Source organism: Coloeus monedula, assembly GCF_965178545.1.
Source record: "Coloeus monedula genome assembly, chromosome: 5".
Classification (NCBI taxonomy): domain Eukaryota; kingdom Metazoa; phylum Chordata; class Aves; order Passeriformes; family Corvidae; genus Coloeus; species Coloeus monedula.
Window position 1 is genome coordinate 28,254,752 of NC_138785.1, and position 23,803 is coordinate 28,278,554.

Genomic DNA, 23,803 nt, shown 5'->3' on the forward strand with positions numbered 1-23,803 from the left:
AGGTATTCTACTATCAATGTATTTTATATACTGGCATATGACTTTAAAATGTCTATTGTCCACAAGACTGCATAATTATTCATACTTTTTTCAAAAAACAAGTTGGAAAACAAACTCTGTGATATAATATGTACGAAACACCACTCCAAGAGCCTTCAATGGGCCACGTTATTCCATGAGCAAGGGGTAACTCAGGTCAAGCTCAACAGAAGGGATAACTCCCAGGTGAAGTTCATAACGGAATAAAAAGGCTGTAGTTAGTTATCAGCCTATTTCACATCAGCTGTGACTTCTAGTGGGTAGCAGTTCACACCAGTCACCATGAACTGATGGCACCACAGAAAGCCCAAGGAGAGAATAAATGACTCAAGAGGAAACCCTTGATTGAAATCTGTTGGCAGTACTTTCCATTAGGACACTAGATACACAAGTAACAAAACAGGAAATGTGTTTGTACTGCTTCTGTGTGTTCTGGCCTGTTTTGTACCCAAAGGCTCTCATTTCTCCAGGTTGTCACAATCTGTCTCCACTTACAAGCTCTCAGTTATGCCTGTGACTAACACACCATCTTTACCAGGTCCATGGAGAAATCATAATCTAGATGCAAAAGTAGTGAGTCTGCAGGAAAGGAAAAAAAAAAAACAAAACCCCAAAACTACATCACATTGTGAGATGGATGTTTGATTTCAAGGGCACTAGCATTCTCTTTTCATTCTCAGGAGAAGCAATGTTTACATTTTTTATTTCACTATAAGAAAAGGTACCAAGCACATAGGTATGGCATAAATACAGTGCAGAGGGGAAAAAAAAGCCAAACACACATCATAAACATTCTTGTCACTCATTACTAAAAAGCAGAACATAAACCAGATTTTGCTTCGAATGCCACAGGCACTGTGGGAAGATGAAGACAGCAGTGCAACTATGTAATTAAAAAAAGAAAAATTTGTATTCCAGAGTAAAAACATCACATCCAGCCGGACAAAGGCTTCAATATGCGTTCTTCAAGCCCATCTGGGTCATACATAACACAAAGTATAAATGTATACACTTGAAGACAAGGAATACAAAAAGTTTTGAAAATAACTAGCTAACTACTAAATCAATCGTAAACTAGTAAAAGAAAAGTCTGTGTTGCTGCATAGGGAAAAGATAGGGCTGTCTCACTTCAGGATCTGCAACTTTATTCAAAGCTTTTGAACATTTCTCTGCAGTATTTTCCTGCATTTATATTTCTGCTGTTCTTTTAGGGAAGTAATACATCACAAAGTTCCATCTGGAAAACAGTTTTAGTTTACATCCTTATTGCTTTAGACAATTAAAATCAATCCTTAGCCCTTAGAAGCACCGTGCTAAGTTGTGGAATAAATTTTTTTTTAAATAATCACTTTTTGAAATTGGCTTCAACTACTAGTAATCTCATGTCTTAAAGAAATCCTTCTCTTATAAGCAGCAGCTTGACAGGATTTAACATTTCAGACTATCTTTAGATTGGTTTTGATTAAAAAAATTAATTTTACACTAAACTAATGACATTATTATAACCAGCTTACTCCCAGCATTATGTTGCTTGACAACTCCTTCAAACTATTCCTTCGCTTTATTCATGACAGAGAAATCAATAATAATTGAAGGCTTTGTTGATTTTTAATACCATCTCTTAGGGGAAACACTTTGATGTGTATTCCCAATTTGACTGTTCAGCTAAAATTTTTCTTCTTTAACAAATTTAGCATAGATCTTTGTGTCTATTTTTTCCTAGGTTGGGCTGTCAGCTGGAATCTTACAACAGAGTATATGAAAGTTCCTGTTTGAGTATCAGTTATGTGAAGCTATATGCTGCTGAAATGTTAGACCCATGACGTTTATATATATAAAGTCATAGACTGCTTGCAACAAGAGTTACAGCTGTTAATTTAAGAAGTAACAGGTCTCAGATACAACACAGCTCTTTGAAAACTTCATTTGAAAATTATAAGCAGAAGAACACTACACAAAAATGCAATGCAAATGAAACACAAGAATAAATTAGTCTCACTTCTACATGCTTTTTCCTCTATTCTCCCTTGTTCTGAATGGACCAAAGTAAAAAACCAAAATCGAGAAAGACATTTTAAAGGTTTTTTTGCAGATACCAATACAATTAGAGAGAACATACTAGTAAATTTTAGATCAGCTGAAATATTAGCCATCACTTCTGCATAATCATCACAGACAGCCCACACATAAGATTCATCCAATAAGTTTATTCGAGTTTAATATAGACACTTTAGCCTAGTCTCTGCTGTTTCCAAATGCAGTTTCCATTGCTTGAAAAATAAACAATGAAAGCAAACCACTATAACATATTCCTTGTAGACTGAACTATATCTAAGTATAAACCTGACATGGTTCCTGAATTACAGCTCAAACATTTAGAAAACATTGTGCATTATAGCAGGTCCAAATCAAATGGAGCAATCACCCTGGAGGTAAATCATACTGATTTTCAACTAAAAGAGATGAATCTGTAGGCAACAAGGAATCATACCAAAGGTAGCATAGGCTCATAATGTGGATTTTTCAACAACTTAATCAAGATGCAATACCAAGACCACAGTGATATGCTAGGAATCCTCTTATGCCTACAATAGTGGAATTTCACACAGGAAAAATAAGAGTTTAATTTATTAAACAAGAAGATTAGGATAGTACTCACCCTCAGACAAGGTTAGTGGCACCGGACTTCCTCAAACACTGCCTCTGCCAAATGGGTTTTCGTGGAACTCAGCTACCTCAAGGTCAGTAACCACTTCAATTCCAGCTCAGGGTCCCGAGACAAAGAAGTGTACTGTGCACCTAAGTGAGAGTTTTCAGGATTGCCAGCAACATTCAAATCACAGGTGTAGCCAATATTCAGTGCAGTGCTCCCAGGCAAGACACAACCAGGTGAAAACCAGTACAGAAAGGTGGTGATACACAGGCTCCTCATGGCTGTGCCAAGGATACCAGTTCTCTTCAGCAACACAGCCTCTGAGGAACAGTGAATTCACCTTCTACATCAACTCCTATATGTAACTTACATGTTTTCATTACTGTTTATAGAAATTGCTTGTGCATACATAATTTTTGTGGTTTTTTTTTTTTTTCCTAGCCAAGTCTGGTCCTTATTTTCAACTCATGAGTTATAAAATTTTGTTAAATAAAATAAAATGGCACTATGTCCCAATTAGGAAATTGATGACACTTTGTACAATAATACACTTTGATACAAGACCCCCTCAAATCACGAGGCTGTTCATGTTACCCAATCTATCACTGCATGCATGCATACACACATGGTCAGCAGATCATACAGGCAGCTCTATTAGCTCCCTATATACTCTTTCCTATGGTCAATAGAAATATCCTTTCCCAATCCTCAGGATCAAGTACACATTTTTGTATTTGCCATGTCCTATTACTGGTAGATAGACAAGTTGAATCCATATTCCAGACTGAAAATCATTGTCACTATTAGCTCAAAGTTGCAGGACAAAAAGAAAATTTCTTTCTTTATACCTGTAGAGGAAAAAAAAAAAAAAGGCTTTCAAGGTATAGAAGTGATCCTAGCGGCCTAAAAGTTTGAAAACATCCCTTAACATAGTTTGCTTCCAAATTTAGCAATCTGCTTCATTACCCTTCCCTGTTGGGCAATGTCTGATTTTTTGATAGACTATGCATCTACTCTTCCAAAAGTCACAACCTCTGCTTCAAAATCTAACAGAGGTTCCTGTCTGTTCCTCATTTCACAGGCTGAAATAAGACACTGCAGGCAGCCTGTGAAGTATCTAACAAACACCCCAGTCTGAATATCCCATTCCCTGCTATACCAAAAGGAGAGCTCACAGTCCACAAAAGGAGTAAGTATGCGTGCCAAGTATGACTTGCAAGAAAACAGATTTTAGAGCTCACACCCTAGAAACTAAAATTCAATGGGATCTTCTTTCAAATAAATGGGAGACACTGCTTGTTTACGGCTTAGATGATATGCTGTTGGGTTTTTGTTCTCTACAGAATTCCAATTTCCTCTCAAACATTGGTTAAATTCTTACAGTAACAAGAGACTCAGAGCAAACTGTCCCCTGGGTCCACCCTCTCTAAGATATGAGTCTACATAGTACTGAACTATCATAGCACAAATCTTTATGCAGTGCTATTTTCCTATTCCAAGCCACAGCATGATCTACAAACACACTGCAATAAGGAACAAATATGTAGCCTCTTCCACCTCAAAGTAAGCTGCTGGGAAAGGCAATTATTCCCTGTGATTGAGCAGCTTCCTGTATCTGGATGTGTGAGCTTTCATTTATTACCTACGTGGTTACTGGCAAAAGGCTGCAAAGGAAAAGGTTCTTCTAATGGGATTTTTTTCTGAGAAAGGAATTAAAATAACATCGACACAATTTAAATCACAAACAATGGCACTTCCCAGTCTTCCTCTCTAAGTAAGACAACACCTAATACAGCTAAAAGTTCCAGACGAATTGTCTGGGATGGATTTCAACCCTTTTGTGTTGTCTACTCCCCTCTAAACAATATGACCAAAGGGCAGAAGTCTGTGCAATCAAGGCACAGTAAGGCTTTAAGTAACATGATTTTAATATTCATTAGGTTTTAACTTCTTGGTGACTATTTGTGAAATCTTCTATTACATCAGGATAACAGGTTTAAAAGAAAGTCAAATAATCTGAAACTTACCACTTTTACATCAGCAGAAACACTTCAGAACTATATTTAGAATCTATCCTGATAGCTGGGTTGAAATGACCTGCCAATCCCTACCTAGTAGCGAATAATAACTGAATCCAGAGTTCATGGAGGACAATTGTAAAGACAAGGAATTTGTCACAGAAATAAAAACCACATACTAAAGCTTCAGTCTGAAATGAATTTTTCATCACAATACATTGCAAAGGCCCCTGCTAAGTCCAAATGAAAATGGGGTTTTCCTCAAATCAGAATTATCAAAAGTTCTTAAATATTTCATTGGTTTAAAGACTGCTACACTGGCTTTATATTAGTTTACCTCATATGTGAAGAAGTTTCCAACAGAAGAGAAGGAAAAAGGCCACTCCAATGTTCTTTCCATCTCCACAACACATAAAAGATGACCTGTGGTCAGTTCTTCTCTATTGGAAAGGAACTTTTACTTGGTCACTTTTTGTTGTACAAGGGAAGGATATTTCCCAAGAAAAGGAACGTGACAGACTAATTAAAACAAGATATATTGCACAAGTACCTACAGATCAGTGTCTATGGAAGGGATCTCTCAACTGGTTCTTCTTATAAAGCACTTCCAGTTAATTTAACTTATTTAAAATATAAACACATCAGAAAATTAGTGCTATGAAACATCGGTTATAAGACATTTTCTTACTTGGGTAAATTATTTTCTGCACGACTCAGAACCAGTCAGCATCTCATATTAGAGCTTGGGAAGACAAGAGGTCATAAAGCTTCCAAGACACTTTCAAGTGCTCGTGTGCACCACTGTCCCCTGCTGGAAGAAACCGGTCTCACTGACGGGTTTGTGACTGATCAGCTTCTCTTGGCGGTCGCTGACATAGCACAAAGATGACATAAGCAGCAGCTCATGTTCATTCCCATTTAAGCTCCACAGGCCTGGGGCTTGGGATAGAAGGTCGTCAATTCTATCATTTGTGCAATGTAGCTGCGTAAACATTAAAGATGTTTGCGTGTGCCCTGGACAAGACTCTTTATTACCACATACCATCCCCAGGCCTTGCTGAGACTTAACCTGGCTGCTCTACATATGAGAAGTTAAGCTCCAATACCTCAGCCGCGTGGGACAGCATCATTTGATGCCCAAGGCCTGCAAAGGGCCGCCGATAAAACAGCAGCTGGTTTTATGTCAGCGTGAGCCCAGAAGAAAACCACATACAACCCATTTTGGGGGCCTGAACCACCTAAGGCGTTTTAAACAACAGCCAAAAAGCAATCCCAGCTCCTCGCTCCCGCATTCCCGGGATAGTCAGGGGACCGGCGGACCCAGTTCCCGCCGGCGGGGCGGGGCGGGGGCGGTGCCACCGCGAGCGGCCTGACGGGAGTTGTAGTCCGCCCGCAGAGCCCGCGCTCCGCGCAGCCATCCCGGACTGCATTTCCCAGGGGGTGCTGCGGGCGCCTGGCAGCCGCCGGCCGGGCAATGGCGGCCGTGGCGGCGCGGGGGTGCGGAGGGGTCTGGCGCCGGGCGTGGCAGCGCGGCACGGGGAGGCCGGGGGCCGGGCACGGTCCTTCCCCCCGCGGGCAGAGGGCTGTCGCCTGTAACGCGAAAGGCGGGGAGGTGCCGGCGGGGAAGAGCGGGTACGGTGCCGGAACGGCGCGGGTAGAAGGGTCGGTGGAGCTGGTTCTGACGTGGGGCATCCCGCCGTCGGGGCGGAGCCGTGGGGCCGGCTCTGGGGCCCCGGGCTTGGGCACGGGAGCGGCGGTGACGGCAGCGGGGTCCGGTGTAAATTCCGGGTTCTGAGCGGTGTAAGGCATGCACAGCTTACTGGCAGCGGCTGCTCAGCACGCGTTTATCTCGCACCTTCCCCAAAGCGCACACGGTAATTGCTGCGGCAGTGGGGCCGTGACCCCCTGACACGCTTGGCTGCGATAAGAGCGTGCAGCTCAGGAGGCCTGAGCGTTCACGTGTGCCGAAAATGGACAGCGAGCTTTCATGAGCGTGTTTTCAAGGGTTATTCTAGTCCAAAAGAGGCTTTTTCTTCAGTGGAGTATTGTGAGATTTGGGCAGTGTGCCTGAAACAGCATTTTATTTCTGCTGCAACTGAAAGTCAAGACCTGAACAAGTTCTCCTGTTCTCTGGTGTGCTGGGAGTTTCTCTCTACACAACTTATTACTTCAAGAAAGTTGCGCAGGGAAGTGGCTGCTGATTCTTTAGAGACACAGATAAACACAGTCCTTGAACAAACACGGCGAGAAGTTCCAGGTGCCTCATCAGTGTTGTTAGGAGGATTGAAGGACTGACTGGCGCATGTACCTTTTTCTCTGAGTGTAAGCCAAGGCACCGATTCAGCAAAGCACCTGGTGTAATTTTTAATACCATGTTATGACAGAAAGGAATTTCTGAAGAATGCAGGAAACAAAAGAATAAATTTGCCTCTAAGATGTAAAAGAAAGCCCACATTATTTCTTAAAACTTGAGGCATCTGTATGATTAGTTGAAAATACCAAAGAATAATACTATTTCAGTAAAAGAAAAATTACTAACTTCTTTAAACATCTGAACCTAAATCTTTTACGATAATATTCTTCTTCCTAAAGCATCAATATAAGTGGCATCCGCATCACTAGTTTGCTGTTAGTAGGGATGTCCTCCGCTGTTGGAGGGCCGATGGAGAGCTAAAACCTTGGCAATGGAGAAAGTTCACCTTTGGAAGGAACACTGTACTTGATATATTTGTTTGATGTTTTTCCACAGCTTGCTATCTCCTATAGCTATCTGGGTACTCATACTGCTGAAGGATTCTGCCATAGAAATGTGATTCCATCAATGAAATATTATTTGTGCCACTTCATTTGTTCAAGGCCAGATAATTACTTACAGAAACTGTCAGGCAATTCATACTTTAAAGATGACCTTTTTCTCTTGTCCATATAAAGGTTATGGATGTGAGAATTGCAATTACTTTTTAGATGATATGGAGAAGCTTTATTCTGCGGAATACATTCAGAGAACATTAGCTCTCTAGTTGAAATGATGATTTCTCTATTACCAGATTACTAATGTTTATGCTAATATTCTACTAATGCTGCTCTGGAGAGCCACCTTTCCCAGCATGCAAGTGTCTATCTGACAAAGAATACATAATTTATTATGCCACCTGTCTGTTGGAGATTTTTCAAACTACCTGAGAAGTAATTCATATTTATGATGATTTGGGGATTTTCACGAGGCAGCAAATTAGGGTTCATCCAGCATGCAAGTGTGCCTCATTAATTTCTCAGAGATTTCTCGTGTAAGGAAAAGTTAAAAGTTTCAAATCATTAAATTTTTTTATGACATTCTTTTTTGTGTACAACACTGCCATATAGTCTTTGTAGCCTCTGTTCTCCAGTATCGCAGCACAACTTTTTCCATTACAGTGTAGGTGCATTTGCAACATTGTTTACAATGTCTTTACAATCACAATTTAATTTTTGTTAATAAATTAAGCATTCTTAATTCTTCTGTTTCTGGGTGTTCATGGTTTTTAATGTCATCTGTATTTAAATTGTTTCCCCCTTCTCTTTCCTTTTCAGCCTTGCTCCGTGGATACCAGTTGTGGGTCTGGAAATTCATGCACAAATCAGTTCCAAATCAAAACTCTTCTCTGGTTCCCAAGTCCAGTTTGCAGCACCTCCCAACTCTTTGGTATCTTTCTTTGATGCCTCTTTACCAGGAACTTTACCAGTAAGTTAAGCTACAATTTCATTTATATCAGGATTAATGTCAGATGACTTTGTGTATGTTTCTGATATTTTATTCTTCTTAGGATTTGACAATAGTCATATATATGACTACTTTTCCTTACCGTTCTGATTTCTGTTTGTTTCATAACACGAGATGCCTAGTACTGTTTCTTTTCAATTTCATCACTCCCTAGTTATTGCCTCAGATACTTTACATCCCCTGCAAAGGAAAAAAATCAGGAGTGTCTCTTCGACACAGTGAATGGATTGTGGTATTTCTTTGAGGCCAGAGTGGGTGTGTTTGGTTAGTATGCCACACAGGAAATTCCTTAAATATGAGAGATGCTTAAAGCCCAGTGAGAGAAGAACATCTTAGATTTCTGAGTGGCCATTTGATGTTATTTTGCCATATGTTTGTTTATGTAGCTGTCATTTGCCATTTGGAATGTCTCACTGTGGAGTTACTTTGCTTCCTGAGTAGAAAGTCTCCAATTTAGGAAAGTGTCAACCATTCCTATTTCCAGAGCAAAGCAATTATTTTTAAAAAAGTAATCTGTGTGAAACACTGTGGATTAATAGGTCAGAATAACTAGCTAGCACTTAGCAATGAGGTTTATTAGTGAAAACATAATAAGTGTTTGAATTCACAGCTTAATTATAACTGTGATGGCTATGACAGTACCGCTGTAAAATTCTCTGAGAATCTAACAAGTTTAACATAAAAATAAAAATTAAAAAAATTATAACATAAGCTCTTACAATACAGTGAAAATAAATATTGAATAGGCTTAGCATTGCCACATGCAACAAGTGTGCAGAGACTGTAATGGGGTCCAATTATTTAATGCAGAAGTGTTTCACTGACTGTATTCATTAAAGTGCAGGTTTGAATTCCAGTTACAGAAATGTATTTTTAAATCTAGTTGAAACTTTTCATCACCATAAAACAGCCTCAGATAATCTTCTAAAATTGGAACTAACTTGTGGCTGGATTTCTAGGGTCTTGATGTATGTCATTATCATTAAAAAGAGAAATTTTTTAATTATTATTTTATTTTTATTTCTGTGTTTGCAAAGGTACTGAAAACTAAGGAAGTGAAGTTTAGATGCTAATAAAATTGGGATTTCACTCTGGTTGCAGCGGCAATTTAGAGCTGAGTTTCAGATCTGACTATATGGAAATTTTGAAAACTTCATGGAGATAATGGGAATCTTATGCAATCATTTGGTTTTAGACGAGTCTAGCTAGACTTAAAGACAGAAAATTAGTTCCTTTCATTTGGGAGCAGGCCTAGGTTAGGTAGTCACAAAATCCAAACAGTTGAAGATTCTGGTTTTAGACCTTCTACTTAATCTTCTGTTAATGCACAGAAATTCTCTTAAATTGTCTACTGCTTATATTCAGTCAAGTAGAACAAAAATGAATATTTATGAGGAATTTAATTTTTCTGTATGTTACTGTTTATCAAGGGTGCTCTGTGTGTGTGTGTGTGTGTCTTTTCTCTTTATTAATGAGGCTTTAAAACAAGGCTTGGTATGACCTTTGTGAGAAGACCTCAGTACATGTGGGCTTTGATGGAGAATATAACTGCACCTGAGAAGAAAAAATCCAGAATCGTTAGGTTAATTTTAAAGTAGCAATGCTATGTTAGGTTCTACCAGCTGCTTTTATCTATACAAAGAGAAGAAAGATTTTTTCTTACTGTAGTAGTGGTGAAAATAGAGTTGAAAGTGGATGTTACAAAATACATGTTTGTGCATGTTAGAATGTGATGCAAAATCCAGTCAGTAGTCATAGCTTTACTTTCCCATTGTACTTGCTGCACAGAAATTAATGTGAGAGACCAGCATTTGTTCTGGAATCAGTTGGGCTTGTTTTCTGTATGTAAGTTTGTACATGGCAATAGTATCTGAAGCAGAATTGGATTTTGGTAAATTTTGAAAGATGGAAGGTCATTTTTGAAAATTGGAAATATTTGTAGAATAAACCCAAACAAAAAAAAAAAAGCCATTTTAACAAATATTTGGTTATTGCATGATAAGACTACTTAGAAGGTAAATATTCTGCCTTTCCTTTGGGCGCCGTTTTGTTGAGAAACGAAAAAAACAGCAGCAAAGTTTTTATACAATAGTTGTGCTGTCTCTAGAAGAGAACGACTGCTGTTTTAAACTGAGAACTATAGGGACAGCTTTCAGTGTCACAGGGATTTAAATTTACTGTGTGACTACGAGGTGGTTGTGATAGAGAGCCATGCTAGTATTTGTTCCTTCACAATGGGACCAGAAATGATGGTGCTAAAGGGAGCTTTTCAGGTTGCTGTGCATTTCTGGGTCACCAGTAAGTGTTGGTGTGAGCCTTTGCTGTGCTCTGCACAGGAGAGGTTGAAACTAGAAGAATGTGTTTAAGCCCTCCATCTTTCCTCTTTATATTTGCTTCCTGTAAGGTTAATACAGCTTATTTTATGCTTCTGCTGCAAGTAGGCCTTGGGAGGGTCATCACAGTGGAAGTGGCATAGCCATTTCACTGTGTTGTTCTCATAAAGTGCCTCTGAGAGACAGCTACAGGTGAGAAGAGCTATGCAGGTGCCCTTCTATTTGGCATGAGATGGAAAAAAATTATTATAGAGTAATAGAATTATGAGATGGTTTGAGTGCATGGGACCTTAAAGAGCATCTGGTTCCAGCCCCGCTGCCATGGGCACACCTTCCACTAGACCAGGTTGCTTACAGCTCCATCCAGCCTGGCCTTGAACACTTCCAGGGATGGGGTACACATAGCTTCTCTGGGCAGCCTGTGCCAGGGCCTCACCACCCTCACAGTCAAGAATTTCTTTGTAACATCTAATCTAAACCTGACGTGTGTCAATTTAAAACCATGTCCTATCATTCCAGGTCCTTGTAAAATGTCCCTGTGGCTCTCTTGTAGGCCCTGTTTAGGTACTGGAAAGTGCTGTAAGGTCTCTCCAGAGCTTTCTCAATGCTGAACAACTCCAACTCTCTCAGCCTGTCTTCATAGAAGAGGTGTTCCAGCCTTCTGGTCGTCTTCATGGCCCTCCTTGGACCCTCTCCAATAGGTGTCCCTCTTATGTTGGGGGTCCCAGAGCTGGATGCAGCACACGAGGTGGGAACTCACAAGAGTGGAGTAGAGGGGCAGAATCACCTCCCTTGACCTGCTGCTCATGGGACTTTGGATGTAGCCCAGAACACAATTGGCTTTCTGGATTACAAGTGTGCTTTCCTGGCTCATGCTGAGCATCTTCTCAACCAACACCCCCAAGTCCTTCTCCTTGGGGCTGTTCTCAATCCATTCTCTGCCCAGCCTATATTGGTGCATGGGATTGCCCTGATTCAGGTGCAGGACTTCACACTTGACCTTGTTGAACTTCATGAGGTTTGCACACGCCCACCTCTCAGGCCTGTCCAGATCGCTCTGGATTGCATCCCTGCCCTCCAGCATGCTGACCACACCACACAGCTTGTTGTCATCTGTGGACTTGCTGAGAATGCACCTGATCCCACTGTCCCTGTCACTGACAAAGATATCAAACAGCTCCAGTCCCAATAGCAACCCCTGAACACCACTCATCACTGGTCTCCACCTGGACATTGAACTGTTAACCACAGCTCTTTTAGTGCCACCATCCAGCCAATTCCTTGTCCACTCAGTTGTCCATCTGCCAAATCCATGTCTCTCCAGTTTAGAGACAGTGATGTCTTGTGGGACAGTGTCAAATGCTTTGCACAAGTCTGAGTAGACAATGTCAGTTGCTCTTCTTATCCACCAACTCTATAACCCTTTTGTAGAAGGCCACCAAATTCATCAGGTGTGATTTGCCTTTGTGAAGTTTTTTGGCTGTCAGTAACCACCTAATTATTTTACATGTGTCTTGGCATAGTTCTCTTCTGCTCCATAATCTCGCCAGGCACTAAACTAAGATGGGCCAGCTGAGACTGACTGATGTGTCAAACCTTTGATTAATAAAGGGGGTTTGGAAATAGCAGGACTACATGGCACATCCCATGCTAATCGGCACACTTTTTGTGCACTGTGATGATGAAGCCCCTCACCACCAGCTGTGATAGCATCTTACTCAAATTACTACAGTGCTCTCCTTTCTTTGGGACTGCATCTGACTATATACATTTCATTTCATGTAATGCAATTTGCAAAAGCCTGGGGTTTTTACCTTCTGAATGGACTTGGCAATGATCTTGGCTTGGTATCTTCAGAAGACCTATTATAAAGGAAGTATTACTCTATACATGGTAGCAAATAGTGCATTATACCTGCAGACTGGACTAAAATTCTTCTGAGGATCCATAAAGGTGGTTGCCCTCCCAATCCAATTTAGCCTCTGAAAATTCTGAGAGGCTTTATAAAGGTTTTTAAAGCTAAAACCATGCTCACAGAAAAAGAATCCATGATTATTTTCATGATGGAGGTGGCTGACTAAAAGTTAATTATAGCTCAGCCACAGAAATAAGATAGTAGATCTAGCAGCTAAAGGCTGAAACCTTTTTGTCGGTGCTTAGTCTTTGTCGCACATTTTACGTTTGTCTCCTGCATGAGTGAAGTGAAACCATGATCCTCTTGTAAGCAGTCGTTTGTAGGCAAGTATATAAAGAAATAATCTAGGATTTACATAACCAAGGTTTAAATTAATAAGATTTGAATGAATATTAGCCCTACAGTCTTAAATATTTTGAACTTCTTGGTATCTTCTCATGCATTTGAATTTCATTCTCCTTGTAGTGTGAACAGCATCTGTTTTATCTTTTTTTTACAACAGACTTTTCAGAAACACTTGGTAATGATCAAGCTCTTTTTCCAATGAAGAAAAGTTGAATACCTTCTGACCTCAGAAGAAACAGAGTAAGAGCTGTAGAATGTCATGTGAGATGCATGGTTTTATCTGAACAAATCATTTTTTCCTTTTCCATCTGTAAACAGTATAGAGGGGCATGTTTTAGTTCTGCTTTATCTTCTCTCACTTGTGTAGTGACAGTTGGGCAACCAGATCACTCCTTTTCATGGGAGAGTGCAATGCTAGAGCAGCTTTAGCCCTTGTCTCTTCTGGCAGTGCAGCTCTGGCACCTTCAGCTCCAAGCTCGGGCTTGTCCGGAGCTAGCAGATGCCGGCGCAGCACTGCGCAGTCGCTGAGAGCGTGTCTGTCAGGCTGTTGCCTTGCAGTGCTGGGCTGCCCAGGCATGTGACAGGGCTAATACCCAGTTTGGGATTAGAGAGGGTGTTTCCATCTGTTCTTGGCAGTGGCAGGTACCCAGTGTTCTTCTAGATGTTTTGGGTGATGGATTATCAGACTTAAATAACATCTACAGTTCATCAGAATATACAGGCTTTATCTGATGCGTTTTCTTTCAAAGGCTCTGAGAGGTTTGTGTGAGATTTTGGTGGATCTGTCTGTCAGCTATTCGTACTGGAACAGAGACAGCATTTGAGACCAGAATTTATACTTTACAGCTTGAAACTAGATTTTTTTGATATCCTGTGCCTGTTAAATCTGGAGATTGCAACAGCTGCTTTACCAACTTGTGATTTCAGTTTTGTTTTGACATTCCTGCCGGCATGCATGTGAATTTACTCCCTTCTTGTACTACTTTGTTTTGAAAAAAAGCCTGCTTCTCAGCTTGACTTTTGATAACTACAGTTTTAATTGCATGCACATTTCATGGGGAACTGAACAATCTTCTGATCATTGTATGGATGTTTTTTTAGCTTCCATTACATAATTTTTCTTCTTTTCTTTGAAACCATATGATGGCTAGGTTTTGTATCCATGAGCTTTCTTCTAAAATCAGTGGCAATGCCTGATGAAAGAATTGAATGTCTAGGTTCACTTATACTCCTCATTACTTATTTCACTAAAACTGTAGTAATTGTACTTAGGAGAAAAAAGACTTTAGAATTTGACGGTACCTTTCTGTTGCAGTCCTTTCTTTCCTGATAATATTTGGGTTTGTGACATGCATTGTATGGTCAGTGCTTAAGAGTCTTTTCTTGCTCACATAGTCCCAGCTTGCTGGGCTTGCAGTCCAGAAAGCTTCTATAGAGAAAATCTCACATAATTTAGAAAAAGAGTAGAGGAGTGAATTAGCCTTTTAAACCATTGCTCCCTGAGGATGCTGTTGTGGTTCATAGACCCTTAAATGTCCAAGTTCATGGTGAATTAAAGCCTGCCTACAGAATTTCAAACTATTAATCAGTTCAAAGCTGTTGTACTGGTCAGAAGAGGCCTTTGAAAGATGAGTGATGCTGGCTTTGGGTGACTTTCAGGACTGGGTTATGGTACAGGTTGTTTCTCATTCTATTTCTTTGCATTCCATAGGATCATTCGCAGCCCCGGGGTTACCTGTGGAACCAAACTCCTTCATTGGGCTCTGAGAAATGTAATAGTTCCTCCATTACTGCAGTTGCTTAGGTTGACTTTATATCATACTTAAGCCATTTCTTCTGGAGAAGTCTCTGTTCTTGTGTATTGAAGTATTTGGTGACATTTGTTGCTCCTCTCTCAAGCTTTGAAGGAGTCCCTTGTAACATTTTCTCTCAGTTTTTGTTATGTCTCATATATGTGTGGGTATTTCTGACACGCATTCTGGGTGTTTTAATCTTTTTGTCAATGTTAACAATTCAGGTAGGGCTGTCTCCTTAGCACCTCAGTAACTGTTGAGCTCTCTTTTCTTGTTGGCTTTATTGTTCATCCTTAACAAGTCCCTCTGGCTGATGTAAACTTGCCAGTTAGAATGACATTGAGTTGATTAAACATCTTGTTATCACCTATTTCAGTAGATCCTTCAATGTACCAATGATGTTGTCTATGTGTTTTCTCTTTCCTCATTTTGTGTTGTTTCTTTTTAATCACTTTACGTTTTGCTTTGCACAGGTATTTTTCTACTTCTTGGGGGGGGGCAGGAATTGATAGTATCTTGTTTCCTTTCTTTCACACAGTCCTGTTACTGCAGTTATTGTGCCATCTTTGACTCTTTTGGACAGCACAACCACTACATGACATGTTGGTGTCCCCCCTTTCTGAATTCAGGTAGAAATTGCTGCTGAAATGCACATTAGCTTTTTGCAATAGCTTTTCTGAGTGGGCTGGGAATTTCTTTAAGTTGGACCTGAGAGGAGATTTATTGTTGCAAATTTCTATTACCTCTGTTATCAGTCACTATCGGTGCTCTGCTATCCTTAAGCATTTGATTTGATTTAGTTTTCTCACAGTATGTAGACAGTCTGGTTCCAGGTGCCTCCATCTGAGGAAATCCAAGGTGGTGTGTTGTATATATGTGTATGTAAGCAGTGCTCTCTAAAGCAAAAGTTTCATGGTTCTACCAATTTCTTAGCATTTTAACTTTGCAAATGATGATCTTGCTATCATTCTTCTTCTTAACAATTGTTTCTTTGAAGAGTTTTTCTTTAAAAGGTGTTTAGGGAAGCATTGTCCAACAGTAATGACCAATAATTTTCGACTGGATCTTTGTTCTCTTTATGGTTAGCTGTCTGGTGTGTAATGTTGCATAACTGTCAGGTTTATGTATTTTGTTTGAAACTTATCTTGGTGCAGTTAGGCTGTAATTGGTTACTGGGGTAAAATTAATTTCTTTGTGGTCTCTCTGATTATCAGTCACCTTGTCACCTTAAATATGACTGATTCTGAGAGGATTATGTAAACTTCTGCAATTAATGTTTATTAGTTACATAAGCAGATTTTGCCACAAGGACCATTGTTTTCTATACAGAAATGCTGGTTTTGCCACTTGCTGCCAAGTTCAGCTAAATTTCCCTCAAAAAAGTTTTAGGCTTGTAGAGGGTTTTTATGAATGTATTAGCAAGCATATGAAGAGGAAATTATCAATTTAGTCTCCCTGCTGATCTCAGCTTTATTTGGGCTTCTGCTCTTCAGATACTTGTGACACTTTATACTCATTTTGGGATGTTTGGTGAAATGAGAAGATGGCGGAGTCACAGGGGAGAGAGTTTTGGGGTCAATGCTTAGGTAAAACAAACTAGGGATATTATTTAAAGGAAATTAGTCTCTGTTGGTTCTGCTGTTCCAGAACAACTTTGTTAAAAGCAAATAATTTCAGTTTGCTCTCTTAAAATTTCTCTCAAATGATTTCCTAATAGCTCTTTGCAAGACTTGTTGCATTATGTCACCTAATGTTTTCCTGAATTAGTATCATCTTTTATCTATGTGTAAAAGACCACTTCTGGTTTACTCCCAATTTGTGTATTTTGCTCTCTTAAGAGATCTGGGGCAGGATCTCTTTCTGCAGGGAAAAGATGGCTGAGGAACAAATAACCATGTTTTGGGAGACAGCAGTTGGAGAAAAAAGGAATGAGGGAGTTGGAGTAAAGGGCTGAGTGTTTAGTGTGTGTTTAGTGGGGGCTCTCATATACACAAAGATTGCAAGAAGGAGTAGATGGCAGATAGCCAAGACTTAGAAATAATAGAAAATGACAGTAAATGGGTATCAAAGGTCAGAATTTGTTACAACTCAGAAAACCACAGAGCTGGCTTTCACCAAGGCTACAAGCAAAGGACCATCTGCAAGGAGAAACAGGGCAGGGGTTGGTTTACAAACTATTTTGTCCTAAATGCTCTGAAGTGTCTCCGTTTAAGAAATCAAACAATCTATGTTATGTTGAAGAAGGCAGATGATATTCATGTTGAAAAGCCTTTTTTTTCTGGAACTCAGTGTAAGAAGAAAGGTCTGAGACAATTCTCCTTAAACCTCTTGTGCCTTTGGATTTGATCATGGTCTGTAACTTAAGTTTTAGCCGTTGCTCAGTCTCCTGCCTCCAGCAGCAATCAAATGTTATCACTGGATCTTCCTGTACTAAACGTGCCCTGGATCAGAGAGTATTAGCAGTGATTTAAATTTCAGCTGGCATAAGAGAGGGAGCATCCTTATGACAGGTCAAAAAACACCATGTGGCAGATGCAGAAGACTGATGTCAACGAGGAGAGCATGGATATTAGAGAGGTACTGGACTTCTTTATGGGAACACCACACAAGCACAGCCTTTGCTTATGGATATCATGAACCACTGTATCACCGTTGTATTGTCCTGTCTTCCCTGTGGGCTCTCCTGTTTGGAACTGGTTCTGCAGGGTGGAACTTCATTTGGTTTTAGATACTGCTGATGGGATCAGAGATATGATCTGGATTGGCTGCTTCCCAGAAAACAGATTTATTCTGTGGTTTGCCCACACAGCGGTCTGAATGCATTTTTCCTTCTGCATTTCTTTTAGCAACTCCTGTTGGGCTGAGAAACCTTAAAGTCTGTCATTATTGAAGTATCTTTGCATCTGGTATTACCTTCTGTTTTTCTTGCTCCTAGGGGTCAGCATTTCTCCCCTACTGCTGCTGCATTTTTCTCATAATCACTGACACTGGAAGATGCTTCCTCCATCCTAAGCCTTGTGATACAAGCTTTCAGGCTAGCTCTTCAGCTTTGAGAAAGTGTGCCCTCTTACTGTTTTGAGTACACCTCAAGTAGTGTGCTTGGGAGCTGGGTACTTCTTGATGTCACAACTGCCTGGTTTTAAGATATGACTGGAATCAATGCGTGCTGCATCACCATAAGCCAGCTTTGCCATTAGACAAGGTTAGCAGTAATATGTTTTGTATAGCAGTGTATAGCTTTGGTCCCAGACTGTGGAAAGGTAAAGTTACAAAGTGCATTAGGTATGTTTAATGGCCCTCATTGCCTTTGCTGTTTCAGCTTCTGAGTTGCCATTTTGTTCTCTTAAGCTGGAATCTCTTTTGATAAAGCTAAGATCTCAATTTAAAATGTCTGGTGCTTCTTCCCCTTCTGTCTTGTCCATTTCCTTAGGGATAAGAACATAATGCTCATACTGGGGCAGCAAACATGCCGTGAAGTAGGTGCTGGACTAAGTGCACAGGACACTAAACTGGGGCTTTTAAAATTTTCCCTGAAATTTGAGACCTAAGTTTTGGAACAGAGGTTCTTTGAATAGCCAAGAAATGACAGGACTTAGGTTGTCTTGTTTTTTTAAATTTTTACTGTATTCTTCTGGGGATGGAGTCTGATTGTAACCTATTGAAATAAATGGCTCATTTGGGAATGGTCAGCTCTTGATGTATTGTATGTACATTGTGTACATGCATAGCTACAGTTGGTCCCTTCTCTGTGTGTGGGAGGATGCCAAGGCAGAATGCTGCAGAGCAGTAAGTACTCATCTACAGTGTCAGACTGAACAGCCACAATTACACTGGGACTAAATACGTATAAGGGTATTTTATTTTGAAGTTTAACTTATGATTGCACTTCAAAGAACCATATATTGCAGCAATTTGGTACTTTTAACACAGCTAGAATAGTAAGACTGAGTATATATCCATTAGTAGAAGCAAATAAAAATCAGAGTGAGATGAAATAGGAGTACTTGAAAATGTGATTAGATATATCTGCTGAGGTTTCTGAAGATTAGTGTCTGGTCTACAGAGAGCTGGCTGAGTACCTTGTACTACTTCCTTCTTTCAGATATTATTTTGAATGAAAAGGAGCTAAAATTAAATGTTTCTTAGATAAACAGTCCTGCAGTTAATCTGATTAATGCTGATTTTTTCATGATTGTAAGTAGGACTGAAAGTCTTAAGATAGCCAATGAATATTAAATCTACTTTATTGAAATGCGTGACCTAGAATCAAAAACTTTAAAAATTTCTGGGGAATTATTTTGATTTTACTGGTTTTAGTACAAGGAATATTTTCTTCTGTAAGATAGGCTTCCTGGGTACAAATGTTATTTCAGAGATTACTGGTTTTTTGTAAAAGGTAGAAAAAATAAACTTTTTCCAGGAGAGTTATCTAGATGTTTCTTCTTTTTTTCTCCCCAATTATCCTATATAATACTCATTAGCAAAACAAGAAGCTGCATACCTACCCTCTTTAAAATGTAAACATGGTAATTTACTAAATATAGAAGCCTATACCTTTACTTAAAAGGGTGCCAAGTCTCTTTAATATATTAATATAAGGAGTAAACCTGTTGTTAAAGAAAAAGCTGTTAGAAAATTGCTTCTGGTGGGAATTCGTGCCATTGAAGGTACTGTATATAGTTTTGTATAGCTATTGAATATTGTATTTGAAACTAAGATCTTGACTAAACTGAACTTGCAAATAAAGATAAATTTTTTAAAGGAGTCTTTCCACTTGTGGACTAGATGTGAAGAATAGACAAGTAGCAGAAAAAGAGAGATCTTGGTTGGACTGTTATTTCATTCCTTTAGTGCTCAGTTACCATGGTGCTGTAGCAGGAGACCATAGCTACAAGGGAAATGGTGCTGGTGTTGTGATGCCATTGTTAAGGTTTTTCATGAGTTTCCAATACAAACAACTTATATTTCCTTTTGTAACAGCTCTCTAGGATTTTCTTTAAATACTAGGAGGGATGCTTCCAATTTAGAAGACCAGAAATATTGAAGAAGTCTTTATAGACTACTGTATTTTGTCCATAGCTACTGCAGGAACTACACAGCTTGCTTTCAAGGCCAGCACTTTGCTAACACACCAGACAGGCAGCTTGTCAGTTCAAGCCAGTAATTTAAATCTTTGGTGCTAGTCAAAGCTGTCAACTTAATAACAGCTTACTGCATAAACAAGCTGGAGGACTTACTCTAGGTCATTAGTATGGGAAGTTTCACACACTGAATTGATGTTTATCACTGCAGATTATTTGAAAAGCAAGGCTTGTTTGAAGGAAAGGTAGTAGTTTGCTTAAACAATTCTGCTTTGTGTTTACAACCTTGGTCATGGGAATGGGTAGTAAAAGTCACTTCAGAAATGAAGCAGTATTAGATAAGTTTTGATTTTTGAAGAAGAAAAGGGTCATCTGGTTGGTTTTGGGTTGTTTTTTTTTAAAGGCACACAGGGCAGAGGAAGCAGATTGGCATGGCAGCCATCTGAGTATGCCATAGCAGGAAAGATCTGCTTTGCAAGGCCTTCTCTCCCCACTGAGATCGGTGAAGGAATAGCACGGGAAGTTGAATGAGTAATGGTGCATATACAACAATTTGGCTACTATGATCCAGTACACTGGGGATACATACACATCAGAGTCATCTAAATGCTTAGTAATACTACATAAAAAATAATCAATACTTCATGTTTTTATGCCAGTTTTTCCCCAGAGCCACCAAAATGTTTCATCAGCAGTCGAGCAAAAGGTTCTCTCTGGTATAAGTAGTATGTACATGGGGATTATTTTTTTCACCTCAAAACAGTGTTATCCCTTAGGACAATGAGTAAGATACACACTAACCTGTTTGAAGTAAAAATTGAAGGGCAGTGAAGTGCTATGAAGCTTTCACTGGTTGTGACCCAGGAGCTGGGTTTTGTCTTGTTCACTGGTTGCTGTCAGTCACAGCCCCTGCACCATCAGGAATTGTAGCAGGATACTGGTTCACTGCTTTGAAGCAGTGGTGTTTTGAGTCCACCAGTCCCTATGGAGGCTTAATGGGTTTCTGGTGGCCAGTTTGTAAAGGACTGACTGGCATGGTCCTCACTAATTTGTAAAGCTGAACAGGATTATGCCATAAGGCTTTAGTAGGAGGAAATTTGCCTGCATATTTAGAAATAGGATGATATTTTAAACATTGAACAGTTTGACTAGCACTGTTACAGAATTCCTTAAACAGTAAAAAAAAAGTGTCTGTACTGTCTGGAGGCATTTAATTATTGAAAACGGAAGCATCTACTATATAATGAATTGCAGTTATGCTACTAAAATAAATTAATATTTTGTAGTTACCAATTTTCTTTAGATTAGAGTCAGGACTAATTGTATTCATTTTTCTGTGAATCAGTATTTCAAAGGGAGATTGTTCTTCCTTTTTTTTTGTCTAGAATTTGCTTTATGTATCTCTTAAATTTTTTAATAAGTAAAATATGCCTGAACAGATGATGTGTTCTAGTTAGCCATATATAGCTACACTAAAGATCTGAAAGTTCCCTTGTTAAATGTCTTAAATATTTAATTTCTTTTCTGTATAAGCAATTTTTAAGTTTTGGTTACATGAAGAGTTGCCCATATCCTCTCTTACTATTTTGATTTTTAAAAACTAAATTAGTAAAATAAAGATATTCGTTTTCTGGCTGAAGATGTGGGATGATGGGAAATGTACAGCTGCTTAATATGTTTTCAGAAATCAGGCTGGAGAATATAAAAAGTAAATAGTGTCAGAAACATGGAAGAAAACATTATTTAAGCCTTTTATGTTCTGGTCAATGCAGATGAAGTCATGTACATTCTTTTACATAATGTGCTCCTTTAATGGTCCTTCTGGAAATAGACTTCTTGGCAGCTGTACAGTGCAGAACAAGATGGATAAAGTTCTGTTCCTGTTTCAAAATGCTGTAAGTGTGAGCATGTCAGAATTGTACTAAGACAAATTCAGTCTTTTTTCCTTTTCAGTTTCATCCATTTGATGTTAGTTAAACGAACTGTTAAATTAATGAGAGCACATCTGAAAAAACCATCATTTGTCAGTACTTTTTGGAGTGAAATTTTCTTTCTCCTCTGGATCCTGACCCTTCTGGGGAGATGGAAGGGTGTAGTGTGGAGAGTGATGGGTCCATGGTGAAGAATTGCATTTAACTCCTTTATTTCTTTGTGAAGGCCTTTCTGGGTCTTCAGACCACATGGCATTCTGCAAAAACCTTAATCACATGGGTTTCTTGGGTACTGGAAACGTGTATACTTGTAGCCATGGGATCAATTGCTGTCTTTTGGGTTCTGTTTTAGCCAAGACGTAAGTGTGCATCATTTCATCCTGGTTAAGCAAAGTATTAAAATCTGTGGTATGTGTAGATACTCCTAAATTCACTGTGGCTCTGTGGTTACAGGTGTTCTGAAGTGTTCTACTGTAACAGCACTGCAGTCCCTAATGCAAATCCCCTGTGCTTCAAATTCCCAGTATGAGCTGACAGCTGGTTACAAGTCAGTTATCATGTGCTGTGATTTGTCTCTTGTACCCTCAAAGATTCAAAAGCACTGAATTTTTGCAAAAGTAGCAAGCCAGAACAGTGCACACCTCCATATGTGGTATGACAAAATGACTGAATAGCTTGTTTTTTCATCTTAAAGCTTTGCAGATTTATAGCTACCACAACTTTAATGATGAATAAGAGCTACCCACGCAAAGAAAGAGATCTAATGGTGACTGAAGACAAGAGAAATTGAATATATGCTCCTTATAAGGCAGTGTGTGGGAGACACATTTGTAACATACTGAGTATCTGAGCAAAACCATGTGTCATGTTTCCTTAGGTTCTCAACAGGAGATGTGTAGAAGCAGCAGTGATGACAGGCCTGGCACTCAACTGCAGCATAAACAAGAAGTCCTTGTTTGACAGAAAACACTACTTCTATGCAGATCTGCCTGTAAGTATGCAGTATGGCTGGTCCCTCCTGGGCTGTAGGAAGGACAAGTCTGGAGTACGGATGGCAGCAGGGGAGGAGTGAAGAGATGCTTTTTCTGTTTTCAGTCAGTGCTCTGCTCACCCCAACAGGATGCTGCACTGTGCCCTGATGGAATAGGCAGCTGTACCCTGGTGCTTGCTGATTGAATATGATTGCTCTGATTGCTGACTCCTTGCTTAGCTGCACAATTCCAGTAGCCTAATGTAATTGAATTGGGAGCTGGAGCTGCTTTGTCCCTTAAGTTGTCCGTGCATGGTGTTTTGTACCAATCGTCTGTTAGGGTAAAAGCAGTCTGGTAATAGTCCTTCATTTAAAGTGAATGTATAACAAACACAGGTTCCAGTGGAATAAACACAGTAGTGGCTTCTTTGTGTGTGCTTAGGGACCTAAAAATATTTAATTTCCCTTCAAAACTTTCTCAGTCATAGTTCTAATAAATGAAAAAACCAAAACAACTGAGAAATGGAGTCTTTGCAGTATGGTTTTTCGGTGGATTTCATATTGGGTAGAAGGTGCCACTGGAAGTCAAATGCATTTTGCTGCACTTGATATGGATGTTGAAATACTGAAATAATTTAAGAACATGACTTCTGTCCTTGCAACAGGATGCAGCAGTGTTTGAGCCTCTTTTTCTTTCTAATGACATTAAACGCTTCTAATTTTTAACTTATTTTTGCATCAGCTTATTTGTACTGAATGTTTCAGTTTAACACTAATCTGTCAAAGGGAGGAAGCTATTTTTAGTTTCTGTGGTTTTGGGGGTGAAGATCTGGTGACATTACAATAAAAGTATGTGGGTTTATTTTATCTGGGAAAGATCAGGCATGTTAGCTTATCCTCTCTGTGGGTGAGGAGTCTCAGACATCCAGAGAAGCAGAGTGGGAGACCTCTCAGATCCCAGATGA

The 23,803-nt window shown here is 39.5% G+C and overlaps 1 protein-coding gene across 1 annotated transcript in view; it reads left to right on the top strand.

Annotated features, from left to right (window-relative positions):
- Positions 1-6,182: 6,182 nt before the first annotated feature.
- The window catches only part of GATB (glutamyl-tRNA amidotransferase subunit B), a 42,843-nt gene continuing 25,222 nt past the window's right edge, over positions 6,183-23,803 (top strand). Inside the window, exons 1-3 of the mRNA XM_082281765.1 lie at positions 6,183-6,342; positions 8,281-8,431; positions 22,746-22,859. Of these exons, the coding sequence (XP_082137891.1) occupies positions 6,185-6,342; positions 8,281-8,431; positions 22,746-22,859 (423 nt within the window). The 5' untranslated portion in view covers positions 6,183-6,184. The remainder of the gene's footprint in view (positions 6,343-8,280; positions 8,432-22,745; positions 22,860-23,803) is intronic.